This window comes from Ixodes scapularis, unplaced genomic scaffold, assembly GCF_016920785.2.
Source record: "Ixodes scapularis isolate PalLabHiFi unplaced genomic scaffold, ASM1692078v2 PGA_scaffold8__174_contigs__length_109621045, whole genome shotgun sequence".
In the NCBI taxonomy this organism is placed as follows: Eukaryota; Metazoa; Arthropoda; class Arachnida; order Ixodida; family Ixodidae; genus Ixodes; species Ixodes scapularis.
In genome coordinates this window covers 28,800,044-28,820,360 of record NW_024609883.1, presented here as the reverse complement: position 1 = coordinate 28,820,360, position 20,317 = coordinate 28,800,044, and the positions used below count along the sequence as shown (strand labels likewise).

General features: G+C 47.8%; 1 protein-coding gene across 3 annotated transcripts in view; it reads right to left on the bottom strand.

Annotated features, from left to right (window-relative positions):
• The window catches only part of LOC8037504 (cytosolic 10-formyltetrahydrofolate dehydrogenase), a 241,410-nt gene that overhangs the window by 67,512 nt on the left and 153,581 nt on the right, over positions 1-20,317 (bottom strand). For all 3 annotated transcript variants that reach the window (XM_042286777.1, XM_042286779.1, XM_042286778.1), the window contains 2 exons: positions 16,220-16,312; positions 14,467-14,733 (listed from right to left, as the gene is read on the bottom strand). In XM_042286777.1, the coding sequence (XP_042142711.1) occupies positions 14,467-14,733; positions 16,220-16,312 (360 nt within the window). The remainder of the gene's footprint in view (positions 1-14,466; positions 14,734-16,219; positions 16,313-20,317) is intronic.

The window sequence follows — 20,317 nt, the reverse complement described above, 5'->3', positions numbered from 1 at the left end:
TTGGACTGGTAATTGGTAGATTCCTTATGACAGGGGAGGCAGTCTCAGTGGAAAGAAAGGTCACAGGCGAGTGAGTCGACCCCCTCATGAATCAATAAAGTAGTCGGTCTATCAATTAGCTTATGTAATATTGAAAACAAATTTATTAATCTCAATGCCTAGTAATCTACCGGAGACCAGCACTAAAATTGTTACAATATTGTAAGAACAAATTGATGACGAGTAATTGATTCACTCGTGATGTTGTTTACTCAAGATAACAAAGAAAGGTATAGTTCAACCCCTACGAATCGGTTGTACGATAAGGGTCTTTATATCACTGGCTGAGCAAAAACCAATACTGCTCACTGACATAAAAAATCAACTTTTTGACGACCGAAGACATTAACATTTAAGCGCTCTGAGTGTGCGCACACTGGTCCCCGTTTTGTTTCTGTTTTATTTGAAGATTAGCAACTCATTAAACCAGCTTCATTCTTTACTTTAACACTGCTTCAATGCTTACAAAATCAAAGCTAGTGTGCAATCTTCCCAGCCCCGCAGGCGCCATATGCACGAATACTGAGCAGGGCACAGGCCGTAAGCTCATTTCTGCAATGAGATGTACTGTCTATACACCATTCCAGTACCTACAAGTCCTCAGCTCAGCACACGCATGTTCGTCGCTTCGGAAAGCGAGAAAATCACGCGCCACACTCACGAAATCTAAAAATAAAAGCGGCTAGGAGGCTTTTTTTTCTTTTTTTTTTTTTTTGTTTAGAATTTTATATGCTGTAGTCGGGAACAAGTTAACAATTCAATAGAGGCCCTGCCTCCAGCGCTATCTTCCAGCCTTTGAGACCGTGCCGCGCACACGCGTCCGTGGTAACAAAACCGTCGTTTAAGGCAATATGCGCGTGCTTACAGCTACGGCTCCGTTCGCGCTTAGTCTCACCAGAGCGACAAACAGCAGCCGCCGACAACGACCGAACTCAAGCCTGTGCACCATGCACACAAAGGCAACGGTCAGCATCAGTTGGCAAGCTGCGTAGAACGCCTGCAGTGGTGCATTTTCGTGGCGCGTCCGCTCGGTGGCATACGCAGGATATCCAGCCTAAAGGGCTGGATATCCTGAATTATCCAAGTGCCGCCGTCGTCTGATTGTGCCGCGGGCTTTCCTATTGGATGCCGGCGACGTGTCGCCATTTTGGGCTTATGGCGCATCCCACATCCAAACGCGCACGCTCATAATGCTCTGCTGTGGCTGCCGGTGACGCGCCGCCGTTCGCTCTTATTGGTTTAGCCTCCACCAGATTCCGGCGCCGCGCCGCCGCGCCAGACTGGATTGGCGGCGGCGGTCCGCCATTTTTTGGCTCCAGTACGTCCCATCACGCACCAGCTTGGCGGTACTTGTTTATAAAATCCATGCAGCGCTTTATATCAGCCCGCCCAGTGGACAGAAGCAGCAAAACCGGTAGAACGTTGGATGCACATTGCTTGCGGTCGAAAGTGATTCCATTATTGTGTTTCTGATATATATAGGTCCCAAGTCACCTGGCTCGTTCCAAAAAAAGACCGTACAAATCGACACCTGCACGTAGCAGTCTAAACTTTTCGTCAAGGGTATATTTCACACGTCGGTTTTTTTCTTGTAAAATTACAAAGTGTAGCTCTCTTTCTCTAAAAAATAGGGCCAAGAAACTTGCCAGGGTTAACGGCGGAAGGCGACGCAGACGACCCAATCGAGTATCGGGGCGGGTTTGGCGGTGGTATTGGTAGATGGCGCTACCTCCTTAACAAGACTGCTTGCGACCACCATGGTTTATTCAAATGAACATAATATTTCTGTAATCAATCTTCGGTTAAAAAATAAATGCGGACAATAAAAGCAAAACTGAAAGAAAAGAAAAACGCATTTGCATAACGACGGCGTTTTTTCTACCAACGTATTTCGTCTGCGTGTCGAATGCTTTGTTTCGTTAATCGGCTACACCTTCGGACGCTGCTCACGACGCCATCCATCAATACGCGCGCAAAACGCACCCCGCAACTCGACTTGGTCGTCTGCGTCGCCGCCCGCCGTTGAGCCTGGCAGGTTTCTTGGCTCTACTTTTTTACAGAAAGGGTGCGATTCTTTGTAATTTTACAAAAAAGAACCTACCTGTGAAATACACCTTTGACAAAAAGTTTAGATTGCTACGTGCAGGCATCGATTTTTACGGTCCTTTTTAGATCGAGTCTAATGACTTGGGACACCCTATACATAGTCTACGCTAAAGTTCGTTCAAGAAAAGCATCGTCCGAAAACGCTCCCTCTCCGTGGCCCGTAAAGGCGTTGTCGCTGGTGGCGCTAGGAACGCTATTCGCCCTTATATTCGACCGTAAATGCTCGCGTGCGTGCAACAGAGAGGAACCACTTACGAACGACGCTCTTCCATGGAGCTTGACAACTGATAGCTCTAAGAACGTTGCACGAAGGTGCACGTATTGTGGCAGGCTTTCAGTCTCTCCCGCTTATTTCACGAGTACCGAGAAATCGCGAGTCTGCCAAAGGTAACTTCCCGTGTGTGCTTGAGGTTGTGCTTGAGGTTGGTCCTTGTCGGGTTTTGCAGTTTGTCACTGTACACAGGGAGTATATTTGTGGGTTCTGTCGTTAGGCGCGGGCTCACAGAAAACAATGTCCAGATTCATTTCGCACCGTCTCAAATATTGATCATTGCTAACGATAAGTGGCTTTGCACACATCTCGCGATGAGGACCACATATGGATACCTCCTATAATCTGGTTGCAGCAGCTGGTGCATGGGCGCCGCTATAACCGACCTTCAGTTTTTGTTTCCTCTTATTCTGATGACTTCGCTCCACCATACCACAACAGCAAAGGTTATTGCCATTTTAGATCCGACTGTGTCCTTCTCTCCAGCATTGGCCTTTGTGGAGACTCGCCAAAGCCCGTTTCAGTGGTATCTCGGTAAGACAAGAGAAGGTCAGTAATAGCGGCAGTAATATGGCGCGTGTGCAAAGCAGCTATACCTTTCTAATCTTCACAAAATCATAGCCCTGTGAATGATCACAACAGCCCAGCACCATAGGCGTAGACTACGGGGGGGCATCGGGGCTCGTGCCCCCCCCCCCCCCTGGTGAGATCCGGGGGGGGGGGGGGGGGGGGCAGAGCCTCCCCACCTCCCGGGGCATGATTTTTACCGAGACACTTTTTACGTGCCATGTAACGAGCTTTTAGTAGTGGCATGTAAACAAAGTAACGCCCCCGTTGCCTTTATTGACAAAATACATGGGAAATGGAATCCCAGCGTGCTTTCGTTAGCTTCAATCTCCAGTTCTGGCGAGATGGTAACGCGGCATCGATCACTTTTACGTCCGCTTGGTCTGCTTCCACAGCAGCCTGCCATTTTGCAAAATCCCACCAGAAAAAAAAAAAAAAGATAAATAAAACAACCGGAAATTCATATAGAGGGCGCCTGCTCCATCCGGAGCTGTTCCAAAAGTCCGTTCAGGAGCGATTCCGACGGAGTTACCCGAACCGGAGTCGTGGAGTCACAACTTAACGCGCCCGATGAAGCAATAGATGATACAGTCGTCCGCGGAGAGCCGCATGCGTGAGAAAATATTTGTTGGCAAGTCGTTAATAAAAATTAGAAAAAGTAATGGACCAAGAGCACTGCTGTTACAATCATAGCTGAAGTGCAGCGCCCCGACGTGGCGCTGATAGTTGTGTCTTAGCTGCACCACGCCTGGCAACAACGGCAAGTGGTCGCGTGAGAAGACTTGTGCTCGCCAGCGCATGCGCCGTGGTACCGGCGATGAACACACGACTACGCTTGCACGGTGATTGACGTTGACACACAGCGACGGACACGTAGCGATATAGATACGCTGTAAAATGTACCCCCTAAAGTAAACTACTGATAATTGCCGGTGTAAAAACAATTGCGGAGAAAATCACCCCCGGAGAACTTCTCAGCCTGCACCCCCCGGGAAAATGAAAGGTCTACGCCGCTGCCCAGAGCGCATATGTTCTCCGCTTCGGAGAACGAGCAAAGCACGCGTCATAAAAACGAACGCCGGAGATAGCACCGCCTAAAGGCTCGTTCTTGGAATGGTGTATAACCAGTGCAGAGAACGAGAAGGACAGGGCATCCACTTTGGACGCCGGGCCTGAAACGCGCGGGTGTTACCTTCCACCTTTCTTTGGCTGCGTGTGCATGCTCCGCTGCTCACAAAACGCCGTAGTGTTATCGAAGCTGTGAAACTCGCGTTGGAAGCGGGACAACTACAGGCTTTCCTACTCATTTTAATCCAAGCGACGGAAAATTTAATCCAAGTGCCACCCAATTTAATCCAAGCGCCACATAATTTAATCCTGGACGACGACGTCACAGCTTTGGGTTACCTTCGTCTGTATCTCATAATTCCAGCTAAATAACTAACTGTATAACGATCCTACTTGCTGACATTCCGAGGTTTCCTACAACCAGGGAGAGATCCGATCGCAGTGCATAAGGGGCCTCCTCCGAGGAGGCTAGGATATTTGCAAAAATGTCCACCACGGCATCGCTCCTACCGGCGGCCCTCGAAGAGGACCAAGGACAAGCATGTTCCGCCACGCTCGTAAAAGATGGGTACACAATTCCGCTGAAGGAAGCTCTCACCGGTACAATCAGCAGCTCCTCATCGACGATCATGTCTACCCACGACAACGATCCCATGGAATCCGACGACGGAGAATATGAGGCCGTTCATGGGAAAAAGCGACGCAAGACCTGCCCGAACAAAACGCCAGCTCTCCAGGAAGGGGCAAACCTTCAAGTCGGATGCACCGTACTCTATGCCCCACCTGACAACCAGAAAATTGACTCGCTCAGTAAGTTCAGACTCACAGACTTTCTGAACAACGTTGCGCCAGGCATGGTCACTGTTCTTCGCGTAAACAAAGCTCGGAACATCCTTGCAGTCGACGTAAAAAGACCCGCGTTCAAAGCCGAGCTCCTCAAGGTGACCAAGCTTTGCACAGTGCCGGTGAGAGCCTACCTACCAAGAGAACACTCAGGCAGTTTTGGCGTCCTCCGGATATAGACCCGGACTATACCGAAAATGACATAAAGACACAGCTGCAGTCATCCATCGGCATAGTTGAAGTGAAGCGACTCGGCAAAACATCGCCAGTGGTACGCGTAACATTTGCAGGAGAGCAGGCGCCCCAACACGTGAAAGTGGGCCTCGTGAGAACAGAAGTGATTCCCTACAGAGCACGCCATCTGCAATGCTACAAGTGCTACAAGTTTGGCCACATCGCAGCTGCATGCACGACTATGTCTCAACTGTGCCATCGGTGCGGCAAAAGTCATGACGGCATGTGCGAAGGCGCCCCGTACTGCGTGAACTGCGAAGGTGACCACGCCTCTAACGCAGCGGATTGCCCGGTTAAAGAGAGAGAGACTGAGATTATAAGGTACAAGCTCGAGCACAACACCACATTTCGCGAAGCGAAAGGAGCCGTACATGCTAAGAGACAGGTTAGCAAGAAAACGACTGCTAAAAACACGCACTCATCTAAGAACACCACCAACAATGTACCTCCGCTGATTGCTGAAGAGTTCCCTCTGCTTAAGACACCGGAGGGCGCAATTGACAAGTCCGTGGACGTAGCGTCCACCACAAACAGTTCTCCAAAATCATCCTTTTGGGAACAGCCGAACATCAAAGACATCACCTCGCACACGGTTTCTGGGGGGCATTTGCCGACATCTAACCAGACAAGTGGAATGGAACATGGTTCTCCTTTTAAAGCCATAATTGCACTTGCGATCACTGCGCTTCGTAGACTATTGAACACACTCTCACCTTCGTCAGCGCTTCATCAAGTGATCGGGGCAATCCTTTCCCTAGAGCCCATTATTATGATGGCATTCTGAAGGTCTTTTATGCTTTCCTTACTCGTGAGCAGAATAACTGTCTCTGTTTTAGATTAGTCACCTCCGAAATCATCATTTATCATTCATCAAATGCCTCATGGCGTAGCTGGAAGTGTATGGCTAGTGCCCCCGGAACGACCTATTCATGACAGCACACAATAAAACGACCAGAACAACCCAAGACACCGGATGCCCGACAATTCTGCAGTGGAATTGTTACGGTCTAAGACAAAGACTCACGGATCTCAAAGCGCGGCTACTGGAACATCCATTTGACATACTACTGCTACAAGAGCCACGAATGGAACAAAAACAAATCAAGATCCCTCAGTACACCGCTTACGCGACCAAGCAGACAGGTAAATATCCGTGGGCAGTGATACTGGTGAGGAACAGTGTATACCACCATCAGCTGGACCTCACCAAATACTGCTCAGAGAGGGCGGACTTCGCCGGGGTGCAGGTGCGCGCACGCAGAAAAGATATCGTGATAGTTTCGGCATACATACATCCATTGGGCAAGTGGCGACCACGTGTTCTGGCCGAGATGAGAGCGGAGCTTGGCACAGACAAGGATATGCTAATCGGCGGCGACTTCAATGCTCACAACGAGTCCTGGGGAGACGGGAAGACAACAGCCAGAGGTCGGAGACTGCAGAAACTCCTGGACACAACAGACTTCGAAGAAATTGGCACAGGGACCCCAACATTCCTTAGGGCAGACACGCAGCAAAGTGTGATAGACCTGACATTCACGGCCGGGACACTCAGACTGCTACGAGCGGCCCCTCAACCCGACGGGTGGGGAAGTGACCACACACCCATCATAGTGGGAAACCTCCCTAAACCGCCCTCGAAGACTTGCAAAGTTGTTGACTGGGCTAAGTACCGGTGGCACCTCTTCAGCTTGCGTGCTAGTGGTCAACCCCTCACCACTCAGGCTATGGCCGACGCACTTCGACTGGCGACTCACACGGTAAGCGTGCCGACCAACAGGCCAAAACCAGACCTAGAGTGGCTGGAGCTTCGTGCAAAAAGAAGACAAGCCCAGCGGCGAGCCAAGAGAACAAGGCTACCCGAGGACCAGGTCACGTTCAGGAGACTTGACGCAAAATTTAAAAGGCACGGAAAACGGCTAGCACGAGAACAATGGCAGCTCAAGTGTGAAACACTGGACGGAAGAGGAGGGAGCACAAGCGCATGGAGAATGGCAAGGAGCTTGACATGCAGACCGGGACCAAGACACCCCATCATCGGCATGGCCATCAAGCTGCATATTACCACACAAGCTGTGATAGAACTCATCGCGGACGCACTACTTAGTACCCCGTTTCTCTCTGCAGGACCGAGGAAACCACCCAAAGGCTGGATCCGATGGAGACCGCGGGAATTTCAGGCGATGACCATAGGACAGGAGGACCTTCATCTCCATGAGCTCAAACGCGCCCTCGCATCGCTGCCTCGAAAGAAGTCGGCTCCCGGACCTGACGGAGTAACAAATCAAGCGCTTCGAAACCTCGAAGAGGACGCCTTGCCAGACCTCCTGGCATACCTTAACGAGGTATGGACAACAGCATGCCTCCCGGAAGACTGGAAGAAGGCCATCGTCGTGCCACTCCTCAAGCCCGGCAAACCGTCAGACCAGCCCAACTCCTACCGTCCGATAGCTCTGACGTCGTGCGTCGGGAAGCTCCTCGAGCGAATAATCCTCTGCAGGCTGGTGCACCATCTCGAGACGGTAGGAGCTCTGCCAGAGTGCTACGCAGGATTTCGACGCGGCAGATGCACAGCGGACGCCATCGCTGACCTGGTCACAGCGTTGGAGGACGGCAAGGCCCGACACCGAACAACAGGTGTAGTTCTCCTCGACATCTCCAAGGCCTTCGATGCCGTTGAACACAACAGCATCGTGACAGAGCTGAAAAGACTGGGAATCGGTGGCCGAATGCTTGCCTTCATCCGCGCGTTCCTGGAAGGCCGCGAGGCACAAGTGAGCGCTGCAGGTGTCTGCGGCACAGTGAGGCGTATGACACGAGGGGTACCGCAAGGCAGTGTACTGAGCCCGCTGTTGTTCAGTGTGGCGTTGGCGGCACTCCCGCAAGCAGCCCGGATAGGCGAGCGGACGATCCGCCCAGTGCACATGGCGGTTTACGCAGATGATATTGCCATCTGGGCGGCCGACCGAGGCTGCTGTAGGAAAAGCGTCCAGAAGGAACTGCAGAGAGCTCTGGACAACATCTACCATTTTCTAACGACACTGGGCCTCAGCCTCTCCGCGGCAAAATCGGTAGCCCTGCTCAATGCGCCACACAGGACGTACAAGTTCACATTGTCTCTACAGATTGCAGGGGCCCCAGTATCAATAGTAAAGCAAGCAACATACCTGGGCCTGAAACTAGATAACAGAGTCTCGTGGCAACCTGCTGTGAGCACAGTCCTCAACAACAACAAGAAAACGACGTCCATCCTTCGCATCCTTGGAGGGGAACGAAGAGGCACCTCACAACGCATGATGCTTCAACTTTACCATGGACTGATCAAAGCACGAACGCTCTACGCACTCCCACTCCTGGATCTCAACCGCAGGTAGTGGGCAAGCTTGGAAAGGGCACAAAGAGTGGCACTGCGCATATGTCTAGGCGTCCCACGGACGGCATCATCGCGTCACACACTAGTAGAATCGGGAACAAACACAGTGCAAAATGCAGCGACAGAGCGGGCTCTACGACATCTCATACGAATGCAAGAAACTCCCAGCACAGTATCACTCGTGAAAAACATAGCGACTCGCCGTGCACATCTTGCGACACTCGTCAATCTCCTTGAAGAAATTTCTGGGTGCCCAACCACCCACCTTACACTTCCACCGCCGCCCAGTGAGCCTCCCGCAGTGAGGATCGAAATGAATATCGCGCAGATGGGTCCGAAGAGAGTAACACCAGCGACAGTAGCGTATCAACACACATCACAGTACATCGAAGAATTCTACCACGGATGGACACGGACATTCACAGATGGATCAGTGAAAGCACAACGAAGAACAGCTACGGCTGCGGCGATCTCGGAAGGACACAGCAGAATGGAGAAGCTGAGCTTTCATGCGTCATCCACAACAGCCGAGCTGGCAGCCTTCCGCCTGGGACTGGCGATGACGGATGGGAAACAACCGGGGAACCTGGTTTTGCTCACGGACTCTAGGGCGGCGCTAAGACTCCTGGAGAAACCCGACAGGGCACCTGCACTCGCACGGGAGGTAATGGCCAAGGCTCAGAATCTCCAAAAGGGAGGATGGACGATCGCCTTTCTGTGGCTTCCATCTCACTGCGGGATTGAGGGCAATGAAGCAGTTGACGCCCTCGCGGACCGGGCCCACGACGAGCCAAACTGCACCATTTCTGAGGTCCCCGCTTTCGCAGACGCTCGCCTATTGACGCGGCGAATTATCTCTGCACGTAATCCGGAGCTCGAGAATGGACCCTTACCCGCTAAAATTCCCGGACGCCTGACGAGAAACGAGACGGCCGTCCTTCACAGGTTACGCACCAGAAGCGCCTTCACTCCCGCATACCTGGGAAAATGGAAGGACCACCGAGATGATGCATGCGGTAAATGTAGGGTGACCGCCGACGACGAGCATCTTCTATGTGTGTGCCCCCTGTACAAACAAGAGCGAGACGAACTAAGACAAACCTACTCCGCCCTCGGATGCCCTAGTGACACCCTGGAAGCGCTGATTAGGCCCACAGCAACAGCTGCCAAGGCGGAAAGAATGCTAACAGCGCTAGCCAAATTCTTGAGTCGCACGCGGCTATGCGACATAATATAGCGACACTACTGACGTTCCAGGATGGTCTAACCGCCTAGGAAGATGGACATAGAACCTCACTCCCGAGTGCTAGTCGCCATACGCAGGGACAGTCCGGCTTTTCCTCCGCCTAGGCGAACAATTGCACTGCAGCCCATGATACGCCTGATCCATACACGACAACGATGACGACACTATGACTGTCACACTCTCTTTTTCATTTTCTTCATTTCTTCTCTTCTTATATCCTTTTCTCCCCCTCCCCCTCCCCCCTCAACGGTGACCTACGGGCCTGCATGGTCGCGCAACCCATCGTTGTTTCCTACAAAATAAGTAAAGTAAAGCTAAACAATAATTTAATCCTTGCGCTACCTAATTTAATCCCGGGGTCAGTCAATTTAATCCACAATATGTATACGCACTTATTGACTTCTGGAACGACTTCAATGATGATGCCTGGAGGACGACGTGTAGGACGACCCCAAGGATGACGCCTAAGACGACTTGAAGGATGACTTTTGGGACGACCTCGAGGACAACGCCTAGAGGACGACGTTTAGGACGACCTCAGGGACAATGGCTAAGACAACCTCAAGGACGACTTCTAGGACGATCTGGAGGACAGCCTTGAGGACGACGGTGTAAGACGACCTCAAGGATGCGTTTAGGACGACCTCAAGGATAACCTCTCGGACGACCTTAAGAATGACGTCTAGGACAATCTCAAGGAAGACGTCTAGGACGACCTCAAGGACGACGGTTGGGGCGACCTCAAGGACGACGTCAAGGGCGACCTCAAGGGCAACTTCTAAAAGAAGCTCGAGGACGACATTTTCTAGATGTTGTCCTCAAGGTCGTTTTAGAAGTCGTCCTAGACGTCGTTCTTGAGGTCGTCCTAGACGTCGTCCTTAAGATCGTCCCAAACGTCGTTCTTGAGGTCGTCCCAGACGTCGTCCGTGAGGCCGTCCTAGAAATTGTCCTAGAGATTGTCCTTGAAGTCGTCCTAGACGTCGCACTTAAGATCGTCATACGCGTCGTCCACGAGGTCGTCCTAGACGTCACCCTCGAGGTCGTCCTAGACGTCGTCCTTGAGATCGTCATAGGCGCCGTCCTCGATGTCGTCCTAAACGTCGTCCTCTAGGTGGTGTTCGACGTCGTCTTAGAAGTCGTCATTGAGGTCGTCCTAGACGTCGTCCTCTAGGAATCGTCCTAGACGTTGTTAAAATAGCTTCGCTGGTCTCCCATCTTCACGTGAAGTGCCTGTGAAAGGACTCTACATTTTTTCTGTTAATATCCGAATCAGAGATCGTTTACCTCGGAACCTCGGACAAGGAGAAGGGCTCACTGGAAGGATGGATGGATGGATGAATGGATGAATCCGGCTGAGCCCTTTGGATCGGAAGGTAGCTTACGCCACCTAGCCATTTCTGGTCCGATGCTGCCCTCTGGTGTCCGGGGCAATTGAAGTGAAGTATAAAGTAACTCAAAAGTAACTATAAGTAATCGAAAAAGTAATAAAATCATCAATATAGCATATAATTATTGGCTGTATAATGACCCAAAGGAATCAAAATATTGGGTCCAATAGTAGCTCAAACCATTTTAGAGGGTAATCATAATGCAAATTTTGCTCATAAGAACGCAATTGGTTCGATATTAGCTCAAAGTAATCAAGAATAATCAAACTGTCCATTAACCCGAATGAACGTTCGTTGGGTCAATAGTAACTGGAAATAATCAAGAGTAATTGCAATGAAACTTGAGCTCATAATAGATGAATTGGTAACGCAATGACTCCAGGTACTTAAAACTCTCACCAATATGTTAATTAGGGGGATTCAAAGCCCATTTGGTTAATAGTCAATAAAATCATCATCATCATGCCAATTATGCCCACAATAAATCAATCCGTTGAAAATTAGCAGAAACTAATCAAGTCTCATTGCAATGTCAATCAAGCCGAATCAGGAATAATTGGGACAAAAGAGTAATAAAAATGTGAATCGAGCTCTTAAAAGACCAGTTGGTTGAATGTGACCTCAAAGTAATCAGAAGAGTTACCAAATTGTGAAATAGGACAAATCCATTGGGTTAAGGTACTCAAAGTAATCAGAAGAGTAATCATAGCATACATTTGGCTCATAACAAATAAGTTTGTATGAAGATAAGCTCAAAGTAATCAAAGAGTCATCCCAATGACATTTCGGTCGAATTCAAGTCCACTGAGTTAAGAGTAACTCAAAGTAATCAAAAGAGTAATAATAATGTCAACTGAGTTCATTACATATCAATTGAAGGTATAATAACACGAAGTAATCAAGAGAGTAGCCAAAATGTCAGTTAGGCCGAATTAAAGTCCAGTCAAAGTAATCAAACAAGTAATTGTGATGTCAATTGAGCTAATAATAAATACTTCTGTTAAATATTAGCCCAAAAAATCAAAACCGCCACCGCAATATCAATGAGGCCAAATTAAAGTCCTTCGGATCGAAAGTAACATTGAGTCATCAAGACTAATAATAATGAATGATTGAGCTCACCACCGATAATTGACACTATAATTACACAAAGTGAACAAGAGTTGCCAAATGTCACTTAGGCCAAAGTAAAGTCTTTTGAATTGAGAGTAACTCGAAGTAATCAATAGAGTAATCATAATGTCAATAATCATCACATAAAAATTAAATTCTTTGAAGATTAGCTAAAAGTAATGAAGGGTCATCACAATGCCATTTAATTCGAATTTATGGCCAATGGGTCAAAAGTAACCCAAAGTAATGAAAAGAGGAATAATAACGTGAACTGAGTTCATTATAAATCAATTGGAGCAATAATAAAACGACGTAATCAAAAGAGTAATCATAAATTGCAATTGTACTTGTATCATCTGAAGTGTAGCAATGTTAAGTCGAATAATAAGAAAGGTTAAACAAAACGTCCATTCAGCTAGTATAAATTCGAGCGCGCCACAATAACTTAATATTACAAAAAGAGTAATCAACACATCAACTAAGCCTCGTCAATAGTGGTACGAGTAACTCCAAGTAATCGCAATAGGGATCAAATGATCAGTTGTCCCCCAAAAAATATAATTGTATAAAAAATTATTCTAAGTTACCAAATGTGTAAGCAAACACGACCGCCGAAGACAATAAGTGCATATATATATTGTGGATTAAATTGACTGACCCCGGGAATAAATTGGATAGCGCAAGGATTAAATTATGTGGCGCTTGGATTAAATTTGATGGCACTTGGATTAAATTGGCCGTCGCTTGGACTAAAATGAGCGGGAAAACCTGTAGAATAGACTCGTTGTTCTGGGGCAGGGGGCACGAGCGCGTCCTCAAGACGCGACCATGTTATGTTGGCTGCACCACCTACGTGGCGCTCTAACGTTCGATTTTGTACGTGCCGTGTTCGAATACAAGCATATCTCAGTATCTTAGATGCGCGATCACAAAACGTCTAAGAAAAAAAAAAAAACAGTTTGCGGCCACTGCGTCTTATCAAAGGAGCGGTGCAACAATATTCAACTGGAATGTTTTTCACCTTACACGAGCTTCAACGCCACTGGCCAAGAAAGTCCTTTGTTGCGGTGTAATTTCAAGGACAAAAACGATCATTCTGATTCAATCTCTCCTTTGGAAAATTTAATGGCGTAACGTGGGGATCGCAGTACACCCCAATGACGATATTTGAATGCGGTTTATAGATTGGACCCGAGCATTGCGCGGGTACTCGATTTGGGCTCGTGATAATTACTAGCTCGAGAAGCATTCGGGTAGTGGCCCGTGTCCAATCGCTGCAACGACGACAATAGGCGAGCCACAACAATGTCTGGAACTCAGCGCGTGTCTTGTGCTTTGCCAACCCCAGCCCGTGGCTATGATCAACACTGGCGGCATATAATCGGCTCCAGATCACGTGGCCGCTTGTTCTGGCAGCGAGTTGAGGGGGTAAATGCTGCTCGTTTTTCTTTAATTTTTTTTTTCTGGGACTTCTATTGCGTGGGGTGAAAAACTAACGCGTGTTTCATAGGTCATTAACGTCATGGATCCGTTCTAAGCGGTATTTGCGCAAAGTACAAAAATTGTTGCATCGCCCCTTTAAAAGTTCCTTGAGCTCTAATATTTGTATTGTTTTTTGTTTTTTTTTTAATCTTCCGCAAGCACATGTGTTTCACTCAACACGGTAGAGGTTTCAGTTTACGTGATAGCGATGCCGAAGCTTGCAAAGCACGTTGCCCTGAACGATGCTCGCACTGCATGAGCGCGCGTGCTTGACTGACACACTGAAGGCTTGGAGCTCGCTCTTGTAGCCTCGGCTACGCTGGCACGTACCATAGAACAGCGTACGAAAAAACTGAAGTGGGGTAGCGCAATGACGAACGTTCGAAACGGGAGCCAAAAATATTCTACTTCCTCGCCTGAAGCGCTGCTCAAAACTTGAGAGCTACGGGCCTATACTTTCCTGTCGTTCTCACATTGTTGGTCACCATAGTTAGACTAGAAAATGATGATGAAACTAAGTATAACACTCTTTTACAAACCCGTTCTTTTGTCACTGGAAGGTGACAGTCAAGTGTAAGAAAGGTATTTACCATGGTGTGTATATGACATGCCAGAAAACGACGTTAGTTCGACATTTGTCTAGTGGCAGAACTTCAGGAGCAAACATGAGCTAACAAAAACATATACCAAAGAAATCTGATCATCAGCTTCCCAGCGGATGGTCAGTGGTCAGTACCCTTAATTGTTCGACCAGTGCGTTTTCGCTCTCGCTGAGTTCCAGGTCACCGTTCTCGTCGGCCTGTCCGTACTTGGCGGCGCTGGTCATGCGTCCGGTTTCTTCGGACTGCAACTTCTGCACGTTCACCAGCACGTCGTCGCTGGCCCTGAGGAGCAGGCCTCCCGCATGAACTAGACCGGGCCCGGACATGCCCTCGACGCACACCTCGCGGGCATCCGAGGGTGCAGGACCGGACCACAGGCTGGATCCGAAGACCTTAGTGGCCTGCGATTGGCGAATGAGGATCGTCGGCGTACAATACCCCTGTCTCACGGGGCATTTCAAATTGCATTTAAGCCGTAAGCTTGCGCCTTCCACTGTCCGTGCACTAGTTCACCGAATATCCCACGACCTTCGGCCTAAATGCCTTTCAAATGCTCCCAGTCAGGGAAATAGGAACATAAACGACTTTAGCGAGCCCTTCGGACGAAAGGTACCATACCGGTTCGTTAAGTATGCCATATAATGTTAACGCTTCTCTCAAATACGACGTACCCGTATAAACGAGCGTTTTTGCGAACCCCTCCCGTCAAACTTCTAATATGGTGCTCTGTCCAATCGATTAGATAGAATTATTGAATATTACTTGGACTAATTGTCGAAAACTCTCCAAGTAAGCAGACGGCGCCCAAGAAATAATTGTAGTGATTTTAAAGAAAACAATTTCCCATCATTAATATAGGGTAAAACAAAAATATGACGTTATGGTGTCGAGCTCGAAATGCCATCATCCTATGTGCATGTGTGCGTTGTCTGCATAACGCTCCAGAACCGTCTCTAATCGACTGCAGTATAATGAATCATTTGCAAAGTGTTGGTATCTGTAGTAGTAGTATCACGATGTGGAATGCAATGACGAAGGAACTTGACTGCATAATAAGATTTGAGCCTTTTCTTAATGTCTAATTATATTCGTTGAATAGGAGAAGCAAGTGATCGTCGATTTCCAACTTTGGCCCTGCGGCCACCCTCATGGTTGAAGGGCGTTTATACCGCGCCAGACTGATAGGCCCTGAGACAAGAAGTCGTATTCAACCTCCACCAAGTTCCCCTGGGCACGCGTACGCAGAAATGATTAGAGCAATCTATAAATAGCACGCACCTCGAGGGCCTCAAGGTCGACGACATTATAGCAATGTGCACGCCAGGGCAACACGAAGATCCACAAGGACGCCCTAATGAGCCGTGTTCTTGAACCTCACATAACTTCGTGATGCACGTCTCTCAGGATGATGGAAGGCTCCTTGTTCGCTCCTAATCTTCAAATTAAAATCTTTACTCCATTGCCCAGTTTCTGTTGCAGACTTCATCATCTGAGTTGCACCAATAGCTCTACTCTCAGTGGCTTTGGTATAGACGCTTTACACACGCGCCAAATTACAGCCGCCATTGCTGACCTTCTCTTGTCTTACCGAGATGCCGATAAACTGAAACGGTAGTTGAGGATCCTCTACAAAGGCCGATGCTTTAGAAAAGGACACAGTTGAATCCAATATGGCAATAACCTGCCCTGCTATGGTAATGATGAAGTGAAATAAAGGGAATAAGAGGAAACAAAAACTGAAGGTCAGTTATGGCGGCGTCCAGGCACAGCTGCTGCAAAGCGTCTATAGGTTCACACATGGTTAAAAATTACGGTTGGACTTTATGCGAACAGGAAGGTTGGTGAACAGATGAAACAGTGAATGCCTTGAGGGCAGGCTGCGCTCACCTGGCCGTCAAGCGTGATCCACGCACCAGGTACCTTGTCCATGCCTCGGATAAAGTTGTGTAAAGATGCCCCTGTCAGACGATCGAATTCGATCTGGACACGGAATAGAAAAGTGACACTTCGAGTCATTTTCATCAAACCACATCTCAGTAGGCCAGCCTAGTGAAGTGTCGGTATAGCCATACATAAAAGCATATCAAACCCATTTATTGTTATATCAAGATAGCAAGCTGCTGGAATTGGTAAACAATTAAGGGAATGTCAAACAGTGCTACTCATTCAATGAAGAATAAAAACGAACACAAGGACCTGACAAAAAAACGCACCCGACGAAGTGCTGGTGTCATGTGTGATTATTGCCTTCTCCCTGCGTGATTTCTTTTGCAGTTCTTCTAACCAAATTCAATGCTTCTTCTTCCGGCAGACGTAGAAGGCGTCTAATATTATAATAAAATAATAACTGGAAAACAAAAAGAAGCATTGAAATGCAAACTCTTGCTAAGAGTTCGTTTTCGGTTTTGAAATACTGTCCTACGATCTAAAAAAAAAACTCACGAGTGTTAACTTTCCTGCCGCACAAGCAGGCAGCCAGTCCCTTTGGACCAAGAAATATTAACCACGAATGACAATGCTGAAAATACAATTAGACCTAAAAAAGCATGACGCGCGATGGCACATGTGCACGACGTTTTACCGACACGCTGTACCTGCGCCCATCGCACTCATTGGTCTAACGGTATCCTGAGCTCCTCCATTGGCTGGGATCACTCTGTCGTTCGCAGTGATGGGCTACCTGCAGACTCTGTATGGTTGCTCACAGGCAATGCAGTAGAAGCTCGGACTCCAGCACGCGCTCATTGCCTTATTCCGCATGGCTTCGGCTGAGTGCGACGAAGTGCTACCAAAGGGAGGATACTGGAGGCCGATCATCTACTGCATTCTTAACCTGTTGCTGACTACAGGAAGGGGGAAGTACCGCCTTTTAAGGGTGTACCAATATTAGTGCGGTCACAAGTCGAAATCAAACGGTAGATCTTCCTCAAGATGTACGGTCAAAAGAGCTAAATTTATAAAATGTCCAGTCGAGAAACTTTCGCATTTTTACCCTCATGTTTTTACATATAGATTTATTTTTTATTTATTTATTAATACTGCAATTTCTCGATGGAATTTTTTTCAGGGGGGTAGAATGATAAAATGTACAACATTATAGCAAAAAGAACAAAAATGCAAACAAGCTATAGTACACTGCAACGAAAATTAAAGCAAGTTATAGTACACATGAAGAAACACGGCACCAAAGGAGCTAACTTAAAAAGGGCAACTCCGCTCAATTCCGAAAAATTAAGACTTAATTGTGATTCCATTTCACAAAGCAATACTAAGCAGCTCTACATCTTCGGATTCGCGAAATGTGAAATATTATTTGTGTAATCTTAATTTAAACATCAGCTGATACCGAAACCGAAACTTCGATTGCGTCAGGCAACATTGGTCTCGTGTCGTCAGAGTCATAGCCACGTCACGTCGAACCACGTGGTCTTGTGCCTTTTGTGAGGGCGAGGTACAGGACACGTGACGCGGGCAGGTCGCTTCGCATGGCGTAAACGGTGATGGCCCGGGGGGAGGGGGAAGGAGAGAAGACAAAACAGACTGCTCCCAGCTCTGAGAAGCGCGCAGGGCAGCGCCAACTAGCGCATCCGCGTTACGGTGATCACGTGGACGCCGTTGAGCCAACACCGGGAGGAGAAACTCATGACGTCATCGTTCAATTTCGCTCTGAGAAGTAAAAACAAACAAAACGTGAGAGTGACGTAGACATGCCTCTGACGTAGTGGCTCAATGTTGGCCGCTCCTACACCGTGGCATTGACTGCGCTGATGATTGCGCCTCACGTCGCACGCTAGAGTAGGCAGATTTCGGCGGCTTGGCTCATTTGAAAGTTTGCTGGCCAGTTTAATAAATATATAGATAGAATTAGATCGTAATATTTGACATGTGGTCTTCCTATATGATACTGAAGAGGGCTGCATAGTTTCCTAAATATCAAAAATGAAGCGGAGTTGGCCTTTAAATTACATGCGAATAATGACAATGATGCTGCATAACAACATAGCAACAACGATGTTTGCTTTTCCACGTGAATTTTTAAACAATCTTATGCTCGAGCGTAGCGTTTGTGGCGACCAACTACAGATAAACCCCGGTATACTGTCAATATGTCGTCTATTTTGAATGTCTAATCCTTCCAGAGCCGGTAGCATTATACTTATCAATATCAGCCCCAGGCACGTAGCCAGGGTGTGTGTGTGTGGAGGGGGGGGGGGGGGGCCGAAATTTTTCATTTTGTTGGGGCCTCCTCCCCCCTGCCCCTCATACATAATTTTTTCATAAGCGCCCCCCCCCCCCCCCCCACCCCTCCCCCCGAATCAAAATCCTGGCTACGTGCCTGATTAGCCCTCATGCTGAGTCCCTGGTTTTTTGCATGTTTGTTGAAGGAATAAAACACTAGCATCAAAGCTATTCGCCCAGTGAGTCGTTTTGAACGGTCTCTTCGAGCATGAGGGGGAACCCCGGCTAGGAGAGAAGGTGATGAGGCGCGGCGAAATAGGGTGATCAAGTGTGCGACTGACTCCGCCCTTGAAGCTGCTTGCTCCTCGGCCTGGAGCAGACGACTTACGACCTGCGGCCTCTCGGCCTTGGATACCTCGCTTGTTGGAAGACGCCTGGAAGTTTCTAGTGAACACAAACAACGTACCCTTCCAGCTATTTCTTCTATTTTCTCTCGGGGGCCACGCCGTTGTTTGTAAAGAAGCGGTGGAATTCCTAACGCAGTAGAAAAGGTGAGACAGTCATTGCTAACGACGCCAGCGTTCGAACGTCCGACCCTGACTGGAGGGAGATGGTGGCTGGAGATAAAAAGAGCTTTTGCGTCTACCCTCTATCCTTCCAATCACAGCTCGGCGCTCTGGCGCTAACGCACCCTCTGTGCAGGAAGCCGACAAGCTTGCGCGCCGCATTAGTTTGGTGGAATGTGGGCGGGCGATGCATAAGCCAGAGCGACAAAGAGTAGTGCCCGACGACTACCTGTGCCATTAAAGTGCGAAGAGGCATTGACCCCGAGCTCGTTGCAACAGCGTGGAGTATTGCAGATCATTGTGCATTACATACTTCATTGCGTAGTTTCCTAACCTATATGTTATTTTTTTTTTATTTTAATTTAGCGCGGAATGATTAGGGAAAGAATCACCGCCTAAAATGTCACAGACGAATTTAACGTGATTGACATATGTAAAATCACGGACTGAGAACACATGCCAATAAATTTAGTGGAGGAATAATTCCTGCTCAATTTGGCGAAGAAGGTTTTCCAATAAATTTAGCAGTTAAATTGTTTCGCTGCATTCCGCGAAGACGTTTACCACGTCAGGTTGTGTGACCACGTGACGTAACGTCACGGTGTTACACGACAGCGTGACACTTGTGAACATATTCTACGATCTCCGGAGTTTGACGAGAGCTTAAGCATTATTATATCAATGTTTGTTTTTGCGTGCTTTGGAGAAGTGGGCCTTCGGCTTATTTTTCGCCCCATGCATATTATAATATGAAACGATCTTTGCAACACTTTGCTGTACCCATTCATACAACAAATCGTCAAGAATGTCTTCGCGATAATTAACTGAAGCTAAACTAAATGTTGTGTTTATGTACTCGTCTCATCTAACCAGGGCCGGATTACTAAAAACAGCGCCTCAACTGAGACGCTGTGCTAGCAAGTTTTGGCATATGTCATCTCTATTAAAATATTTTTCATTACCTGCAGTGTCATGTAAACACGGTCCTTTGTTGTCCGAAGTTAAATAAACAAAACCAACCACTATATAAACAGTATTATTGATTTTTTATTAATTTATTTTATGTATTTATTTTGTTTATTTTATTCTCAGGGCGTGAACATTACAGAAGGATAAGTGCTTCCATGAATTATTGAAAACACAGGCACACATACAGGGAAAGACAATCAGTGTAGATTAGGGAAAAAATATATTCTAAGGCCTTTCTAAAAGGGTCATGATTTATAATACGGGCCCAGCA